Here is a 9,874-nt window from a genome sequence, read left to right as displayed (position 1 = left end):
GACCATTTTTTAAACTTAATGAAATGCACAATTGATACTCAAAGAAATGATAGAGTATCTTACTTACAGGCCTAATTCTCCTCATTGTTTTTTTAGGAAGCAGAATTCATAATTCTCCTTCCCTGCTTCCACTAGAGCTAGCAAATCTGGTCCCTTAGGAACTCCCTACAATAATTCCAAAATTTTGGCCATATGTTTCAACCTTCCACTGCCAATTGTAAAATAAAGGACAGTTTCTTAGGTTATGTTCTCTCCCCACTCCCTGGGGTGAACCCAAAAAACATTCTGTGGAGTGCCTTCTTTATTAGCACTTTAAATGTCTTCTTGTTTTCTTTACTCCTCACATTCCTAGATTAAGGAAAGCACTATTTGTAGTTCATATTAGAGAACACCAATACTTGTATATTAACAAGATTTTTTAAAAATAAAAAGTATACAAAGGATTGTTTGTGACATACCAGAAGATGTGATTTTCACATAGATTTATTGTTTTGCACTACAACTGAGACAGTAAGTTAGCAGCAGCATCCACATTAGCCGGTTTGTCTTCCTGAAACTTTGGAATCTGAAGAAGAGAAATACATGCATCTTGAAATGTTCTGAGTGCTAAAGATTTCATTACCTAGTATGGGCTTTTCTTAGGGATACAGTCTTCAAAACATTTATTTTAGATATTTCAGAAGGAGCAACCCATGCTTCTTAGGCTGCTTCTGCTCAGATTGCAGAAATGTTTGTAGTATTTTTTTTTTTCCTTTTGGGTCCTTCAGTCTGCAGTCATTGCTTGCTGATGAGGGTTGGGATGGGGAGACACTACAGTACTGCAGAAACACATTTTAAAACATTGCTACTACCCAGCAAAATAGATTGAACGTGTGAATACTATAAGAATAACACCAGAAGATCTCTGCAGTTGGGAAAATTTGTTTATCATCCCGAGGATTAGAGAGTATTTCAGGATGCGTTGCTCCCCCTCCCTGAGTAATAATTCATATGGCTTGTTCTGAGGTGCAACATATACATTTAGCAAAGGTACCAGCAAAACCATGAAGACAAGATACTTTGACTCTCTGCAGTGTGTTAAGACCCCAATGTCCCAGGAACCATAGGATTAGTCAGATTTCCCAGCCTTTAGAAATTAGAAAGCTCAAAATATACTGTACAAATTGCTCCCTAAGATATGGGAACTGGAAGGGTGTGAAGATTTGCAGGGTCTCTCCAAATGGACAGAGAGTGAATTTTGCATTGTTTACAAAAGGAAGAACTTTTTACTCTAAGGAAAAAAAGGAAGGCAAGAGACATCACTCCTCCCTGCCAGTCTTGCTATGCCCAAGAATATATCAGAGAGGAACAATAATGTGTTTAAACAAACAAAAAAAACTCTGTTTAGATCATTCCAAGAGATTTAGGGACCAGAATTTCCCTAAAGAGTTTTCATATGAACTCTTACCTGAGGTCTCTTTGAAGAATCTGATGGAACAGCTTCAGACAACTGTTTAACATTTTTCTGTATTTCTGTAAATATCTTATTTATCTTGTGAACTTTTTCATCATTCACAATATTTATCTATTGGGGAAAAAAGAAAAACAATTTGGCCTTTTTTATATCAAGGTAAAACTGAAGCATGAAAGCGCAACTGCTATAAAATTTAAACTGAACATGTCATGTTCTATAATCACTTTGAACAATGAATCTGTTTAATTTTCATTAACTTACAATAAATCATTGTAAAGGTTTAGGACAGAAAGATGCAAGTCAACAAGATAAGCATTCTCACAGAATTTTTCAGTTGCTTTCTTTAGCAGTACCAGCTAAATATTTGTTCTTTAAAACTTAGGGCCCTATCTAGCCAAAGGGATTAACAAATCAAATCTGTAATACTTTTGCTACACATACTACATGTGTGTGAGCACTGAAATCCAATATATGGCACCTTTCACCTATGCTTCATTCCCATGTTGCATGCGTATATCCAGATTGCTGGTCAACTGACTGCACAGTTGCCCTCCGCTAAAGATTAGCTGGTGCTGGGACATCAGCTCCAGACATTTTAGGAAAACAATCATGATTTTTAGGAAAGATTGTTTTATTGACCAGCTAAACCTGTATTAATTACCAATATGAAAAAGAAGCAATTTTGGGAAACAGATCTAACCATTTACAAGGGGTTTAAAGGAATGGAGGGAAAACAAGATTGCACTTGCTGGTCCTAATCCTGACTTCAGTACATTCAATAGAAGAATGAAATTCTGTATGTGCAGATATTTCAGCACAATTATAAATCTTTCACAATCAGAATTCCCAACTGCACATACCAATCCTATGTTAGGAATGCATAACCTGTATCTTCCCAATGTCTTTTTTCTAGTCCTTAGAGCCTCTTAACTGCTAAAATCTGAAGGCATGATTTTCTACCATTTGAAATTTGGAAACGGGTAAATCCTAAACTATGCAGATTACGGTTAAGAAGCTATCAAAAAAGCCCAAAGTCTTCTAAAAAAATAAGCCCAGCTTCCACTGTGTCTTTCAGCTCCACCCCCATGATAAGTTTAGCCACCAATGCTATTTGTAAGATAAATCCTGCTGGATCCATTCAAAAGGCCCATTTAGTTGAGCATTCTACTCTGACAGTGGTTAAACGAAGCAGAACATGTTTGTTAGCACATTCCTGCTTGCGTTCCCTAGGACTGGTATTGAGACATATACTGTCTCTGGCAGTAGAGATAATATACAGCAGTCTTCGTGAGTGTAGCCTGTTTTTCTTGGCATTCATAACTATATATTTTGGTAATGAATTCCATAATTTAACTATGTGTGGGCAGATTTATTTCTACCTACCTTGTAATTCCCACCACTGAACAACCTTTAGTAATCCCCTATTCTGGTATTTGGAGAAGAGGCAAAATGCCATGTTTTATTCAAGGTCTCCTCAAATACAGTGGTACCTCAGTTCACGAACTTAATTCATTCCGTGACTCTGGTCGCGACCTGAATTGGTCGCGACCCGAAGCAAATTTTCCCATAAGGTTCAATGTAAATACGGTTAATCTGTTCTGACCTCTCCGAATTTGGTCGCCAACCGATTTTGGTTGCAACCCAAATCAAATTTTCCCATAAGGTTCAATGTAATTACGGTTAATCCGTTCTGAACCATATGTATTTTTTTTTTAAACCACAAAAATATGACACAAAGTACAGTATGAAGAGAGAGAATGCTAACCTTGTTCAACGTGACTTCTGGCGTGGAGGACAGGAAGGCGGGTGGGGAGGCAGTTATTGCTTGGAGGGAGAGTCCCCCTCCCTACAGGAAGCCACGACCACGTGTCATGGGAGGGAAAATGGCCACGGATCCTGTTCGTCACCTGATCCAGCGTTGGTGAACGGAAGCAAAATTTTGCAAACGGTGCTGTTCATGACCCGAATTGGTCGTGAACAGAAGCGTTCGTGACCCGAGGTACCACTGTATTTCTATCATGTCTCCCTTTGCATTTTTTTCTAAGCTAAAATTGCCAAACTGCTATAATATTTCATTTCCTGTGGTGCTCCAGCCTTTGATCTTTTAGGCTGCCTTTCTCTGTATCTTCTCTGCATGTTCTCCAACTCTCCAGTATCGTTTCACAGTTGTGATGAGAATGCAACACAATATTCTAAATGCTGGTTGAGTTGGATGGCCTTATAAATTGCATAAATAAATAAATATAGCATAGTTTTGTATACAGCTGTTGGCAATGCTATTTTCAATTTGTTTTACAAAAGAATCCCAACACAAAATGTGGGTTCTTCTCACCTATTATATTGGGTTCCACATCTTATCAAGCTATAACTACACATAAAGGTCCACTCTAAAGAAAGAATTGAGAAAGTATTTCATTCACTTCTGGAGCATTCCCAAAGCTGAAGTCTTCTTGATGCATGAGATTCTAATTGTCAGAATTCCTAACAAGAAACGTCCCATCAGGGTAAGCTGCATTATACACATAGGCTTCTACAGCCAGATAGCCAAAATATTATGGTTTTTCAACACTCTGCAATTTGTGTACAGTACAGGCATTTTTTAAAGTATCACATAAGAATCATCTACAGTAGTACGTACCTTTTTTAGATTGGTTGCCACTGGTTTTGCTTTACTTTTAGCCTTCAGTATTTTTTTGTTGGCTATATGGAATACACTGGCCTGTTTCAGGCCTTTTACCTTATTCTTGCCCATTACCTAAAATAAATAAATATTTTTAAATTGTGAAATAGTTAGTCAAAGACTCAAGTTAATGAATTAAATCATACATGCTTCACTAGTTGGGAAGATATTATATTAATCATTTCTGGTATATTCATTATTGTTGCTTGACACAGTCTGAATACATATTCTTTAGTACTCAGAGAAAAATGCAGATTTCATTTTTTAGAAGGTGCCAATTATATAAAGCAATTATGTAGTCAGATTTTTTTCAGATTAATTTTCATTCAAAATGGAATGATGACCTTAATACAAAGCAAGCAGATTCATATTTGCGAAGCCATTAAAAACTCAGTTCCAGTTCAGTTAATTGTGGTGATGTCTGGAGGGCATTTTTGCCATCCCATGTAAGAAAAACAATTGCTAGCTTTCATGAACAAGCGATAAAACACATGAGCAAAAACAAGCACAGACATTTTTAATTAACTATTTTCTTTATAGATGATGCTTTTAAAAAGTGAAGCAATTTCAGCCAAGTTAGCACAATAAACTTAAAATATTCAGTAGATAGTCTGTTCACTATGAGTGTTGTTCTTTACCAAATCCTCTTTTTTAGTTCCCAAATTTCCCCTCAAAGGAAAAACATGTTTCTACCTCAGTTACTGTTGTTAAAAGGTAGATTACTGTTTTAGTAATTTTTGAATCCATATTTTAAGTAACTTCCAAACTTCCCTGAAATTTGTTATAGTTGGTCTTATGGAAGGATGACTACTGGATACCCAGGTCATAGCCAACTCTTCTTTTTCAGCTGTCCATGATTGGTTCTTGTATTGAACATTGAGAATATGGGCAAGCAAATGAGGTGGAAGCAGCACATGTTTCAATTATTTATTGTTTGTTTTTCAATACTGTCATAGTACCCATTTCTCTTTTCAAAGTTATACAACCTCTCTTTGTTTAGCAACTGCAATCCATTCCTTAAATTGGAAGCAAAATGGCCACTAAGTGAGCACATGACTCTGAGAGATGCTGCAAAGATCACTGGTTGCTGCCATCTCATTTAGACAAAGTTCTCTCATGCAGCAACACCAGCGTTACTCTCATTCCAGCATGTGTTATTGTCAGGCACACAAAATTTGGTTGTAAGTACGCACATTGGTCGGAAAATTATTTTTTAAAATTATATCTGGTCTTTTAAGTGGGCAATATTCCTGGTCAAAGGAATTGAACACTGGTGAAGGGTGCATTTTCAGAAAGGAGACTTTTTCCATCAATTGTTTCTTGCTGTGATCAATTTTTTTTATTACAAATTTATTATCTATGCCTATTTCTGCATGACAAAGTTCCTTTTTCTTTTTCTAGCTATGGGCAATGTGCTAGGTTTTTTGACATCTTAAATAATAATGCTGACATTGATGGTAACATAGGTGGACAATCATTATAACCTCTTCCATATTCAATCTTCCTTATGCTGCCTTTTCTCTCCATGCCAAATTTGGTCCTTTTCAGTTTTTAGAGAGTTATCTTGCTGACAGAGAGAGAACGTCCAAGTCCCTTTACATAATTCCCAGTATTCTGTAGGTTTAGCTTGGAAAGAATAACAAGGTAGGGAAAGCAATCAGAGTGTAATGTATTGTCGCCAGCACAGAGAGAACTGCTCCTGTCTGTGCTCCTGCACTCTGAAGATGCCGGTCACAGGTGCTGGCGAAACATTAGGAAACAAGACTTCAAGACCACGGCCACACAGCCCGGAAGACCCACACCAGCCAATCAGAGTGTAGTTTCTGAAATTCAAACCAGTTACCAGCCATAGCCATAGGAGCTATTACATCTATGTATGTTTCTGAGTATTTCTGTGCACAGGGGAAACAAGGTAAGCTCTGTATACTTTGCTGTGAGTAACAAGTGGGAAGGAGACTTACACATCAAAACAAAACAGCAGAAACTACAACCAAAAAAGAAACTTCATTCAGTAACATAACTAAAGAGATTTCCTAAATTAATTAATTGCAGGAAATGTTAAAACCTTCAGGAAAGAAAACAGATGGGGTCTATGGGTAGAGCATTCTATAATGTGGATACCATCCCACCATTTAAGAAGCAATAAAGCCATGTTGGCACATGACTGACATCCCACCCCACCCCCCGCAGCCACAACACATGATCCACAGTGACTAGGTTAAATAGTGAACAGTCATTTTTATTGATTTCCTATCCACAATCACCACCATTTCTTTGCATTTTTCTCCACCAGAGGGGAAAAACAGTTTACAAATTAGTCTGGAATCAGCACCACCACAAGTGGAGTGGTGAGGGCTTATCCAACCCTACCCCTCTCTGCCCCTTGTTTATCCCCCTTCTGGGGCCGTGAGAGGGACACAAAGGTTTAAAAACAACATAGTGATGGAAGTATACAGAGTAACCTCATTTCTGCAAAGCTGTTCTACGATTTTTCTTTGCTGGCAGCAGGTGGGGGAATTAACCTAGCAACTTATTGTGCCTGTCTGAATAAAAACAGCTGACCAGAGAAGGTAACTGTCTCTCACCCGCTCCTGTTGATTGGGTTTAACTACTGGCCCAACTCACAAACAGGGAGTGAATTAAGGGCCCGGGTGAAGCGTGAGACACAAACAGGGCCATAACATACAGTATGCTGATTCCCCAAGGGTTGGAAGGCACATTTGTCAAGAGTTGATCCCGAAACTAAATGTCGTTGAACAACCCCTGTCTATTTATTTAGATAGCTGCCCATATATTTATTTAAAACTTGTATTTAGCAGCCCATCTTAAAACCACTCTGGGCGGCGTCTAACCAGTAAAACAGTATAAAACAATACAAAACAGTATAAAAGCCAACAGCAACGAAAACAAAAACGGAAAAACCTGGCGGCGCAGCCACACTTCCCTAGGGCACCCTCCCTCTCATCACACCCTGGCCTCGCCCTACCCCGAAGCCCCCCGGAAAGACAGAATGGTAGGGGGCTATCGGATCTCGGGGGCAGGGGGTTCCATAGGGCGGGGGCTGTCATTAGCCACGCTGGTCCGAGTTACGCCTTAGCATGGCTTAGGTGGCCAACCAATGCCGTACCGCTGCCGTAAGACGGCATTCAGCGACCTCACAAACTCACTTTTTATCCCGGCTGAGGATAACGGGAGCTGCAGGCGACCACCTCAAGAAAGCCCCAACCGGGGGGCGATGGCCAAATCGCGCCCACCGGACTACCTCTTCTCCGCAACGACGCACGCCACCCTCCACCAAGACGCCTCCCCGGAGCCACCTTCCGGACCGCTCCACATGGACGCGAAGCTCCTCCTCCTCGACTCGCCACGCGCGGCTGCGCGAGCGCGTCATCAGAGCGCGACGGGCCGTTTCTCCCACCTCAGCTCGACTACGGGCTAAGCCCCTGTAGGGCTTCCTTGGCGCCCTTCGGGGGCGCTGGGCGGCATAGTCCTTGGCCCCGGCTACGAATGAGGGAAAGGGCCCGGGTGTCGGTGGAGCGGCTGACAGCCGTATCCATCTGGGCTCAAGCCCTCAACGCGCGCGCATCGCGGGCGCTTCCTTTTGAGTAAGCCCAGGAAACCAGTGCTGCGTCCAGGAAGAGGGGCGCAAAATGGAGCAAAGGGACTTGGGTCGTGTCCCGCCACCTCCTTTTCTTCGAGGGGGATTGAGGCGGATTCTGCTAAAAGCAAGCGCCCTCCTCTGCCGTTGGGCTCTGGATAAAGCAGCTTTTCTCAACCTTGGCCGCTTTAAGATGGGTGGACTTCAAATCCCAGAATTCCCCAAAGCCGTGTTTAACCATGCTTCAGTCAGCGCCAGGGTACTTGCATAGCCGGGGTCAGGCTCAGAGCAGATCCAGATGATTTTACCTGTCAGATAGCTCAATCTGTCAGATTCCTCACAGTGGCCTTGCAGAGGTTCACTTGGACCCTCTCTCGCTGAAGGACAAGCTCAGCTTGAACAGGCTGCTGGTTGGCTATCTGCAGATGCAAATAGTTACATTTCGCTGCTCTTATTGCTACAAGGTTATCCTTAATGAATTCTTGGACTGATGTTCAATTGGATTTTTTCTTTGCTATCCTCCAGTGGTGTTCCAGGCATCTTTTCTACTATTTCATCTCCTGGTGTTCCTCTGAAAACTAGGGAGTTCTCAGGGATCCATGAGCAGGGAGCGGCTGCGCAGGCAGAACCTGATCCAAGGCTGTCATTCCCTCTCATTCCAAGCAGCCTCATTTGAACTGTGCATCAGAGCCTTGGGAACAGCCCCAAGCTCCCTCTGAAATCCAGCAGAGTTCATCAGGTGCATGGAGACAGGCCTTACTTCCCTGAGGCAGGAAGAATTCCAATCAAAGGTGATCTGATCATGACAAGGGACTTACATTAACACCCCTAAAATCCAGATTATATCACCACTCTTAACATGTGATGTCTACTGGGTGTCAGGCCCTAGATCTAGGTCATGTCCATGTTTACCACAAACTCCCAAGCATTCAGAGAAGGCAGATTAAAATCTTTCAGTATCATAATTTTGGGAAACTCCACTGCCCACTGCGTTCTACCTCTCTCTCTACCCATCACCACCATGATGTTATTTCCTATTCCCCTCTCCAACCCATGCCATCCCTCCCCCAGGTCAGAGACCTCTGTCCAATAACCAGATGTCATAAGATCCAGCCCGCTAGCCACTCTACTCTGGGTTGCTTCTGTCCCAGCACTCAGCAATCCCATGTTCCAGTCATCCAGTTGCCCTCACACTTATATATCACACCATCCAGTTCACATCCACTCTTATTGGAGCAATTGGAGGCATATAACAACTCTAGTCCTTTCTAAAACTGGGGCAAACTAAAGGATGCTGCAGTCTCCCCACCACAACATCTCATCCAAAGGGAGAGCAGACACCTCCACTTTAGTCACCACAAGTCCACCAAACCCATCCACCATAATCCACTTAGCCCTTTCCCTTCCAGAACTGATGCCATAGATGGAAATCACTAGAAATATCTGGAACAAAAGGCATACACTTCTTTTTATCACTGAGTCTTGCTGCAACATGTAGGACAGAGAATGATTGCTGTCCAGAGTATTGAGCTCCACAACAGCCACAGACCTCAAGCTGGCCTTCCAGGCCAATCATGTTCCCGCTGCCACTCACCCCCAGCATTCCAGGGCCTGAGCAATCTGCAATGCTGAAGCCAGGCATCCCCAAATCACTGCCACCATGACCACCAAGCAGAGGATGCTGCTGCTAGATCACTTGCAGCCAAATTTGCTGCTGCTGTTGCCGACTGGCTGAAAGTTAACAACTGCTCTGTTTCCGCCACATCACTGCTGAATCTTCAACATCTGACTGGCAGCACCTCCAGTCCAGCACTAAGTGGCTAAGCACTAAGAGTCAGGCATGAGAGATGGGCTGCTATATTAACTGAATACAGTACAGGTGGTCCCTGGGTTAAGAACGTCCAGTTTAAGGATGACCCATAGTTAAGAATGGAGCCTATTGTAGCAAAATTTGAGTTAAATACACAATGATTCAAATGAAATACACAATGGTTCAAGTTAATTACCTAATTATACAGTATTATACAATAATAGTATCTTGGCTTACATACAAATTCGACTTAAGGACAGACCTTGGGAACGGAACTCATTCTTAAACTGGGGATTACCTGTAAATTGAATCGAATCTAAAGTGTGGCCAAAC

General features: G+C 41.8%; 1 protein-coding gene across 1 annotated transcript; it reads right to left on the bottom strand.

The window, feature by feature from the left end:
- Positions 1-458: 458 nt before the first annotated feature.
- RBIS (ribosomal biogenesis factor) lies at positions 459-7,488 on the bottom strand. Its single transcript, XM_007432734.4, has 4 exons — positions 7,301-7,488; positions 4,092-4,208; positions 1,448-1,564; positions 459-565 (listed from the first exon to the last, which is right to left on the bottom strand). The coding sequence occupies exons 2-4, from the start codon at positions 4,203-4,205 to the stop codon at positions 497-499; spliced, it is 300 nt and encodes a 99-aa protein (XP_007432796.1). The 5' UTR covers positions 4,206-4,208; positions 7,301-7,488; the 3' UTR covers positions 459-496.
- Positions 7,489-9,874: the final 2,386 nt, after the last annotated feature.

The sequence above is a fragment of the Python bivittatus genome, unplaced genomic scaffold (assembly GCF_059951505.1).
Source record: "Python bivittatus isolate LINGU-HERP-01145 unplaced genomic scaffold, Pbiv_v1 ctg000590_np1212, whole genome shotgun sequence".
Classification (NCBI taxonomy): Eukaryota; Metazoa; Chordata; class Lepidosauria; order Squamata; family Pythonidae; genus Python; species Python bivittatus.
The sequence above is the reverse complement of the archived record's forward strand: the minus strand, read 5'-3'. Positions and strand labels throughout refer to the sequence as shown.

Coding starts and splice junctions, on each gene's coding strand:
- RBIS (XM_007432734.4), bottom strand. CDS start 4,205: ATGGGCAAGAATAAGGTAAAAGGCCTGAAACAGGCCAGTGTATTCCAT. Junction 1,565..4,091: donor TGGCAACCAATCTAAAAAAG/GTACGTACTACT, acceptor TTTCCCCAATAG/ATAAATATTGTGAATGATGA. Junction 566..1,447: donor ATTCTTCAAAGAGACCTCAG/GTAAGAGTTCAT, acceptor TCTCTTCTTCAG/ATTCCAAAGTTTCAGGAAGA.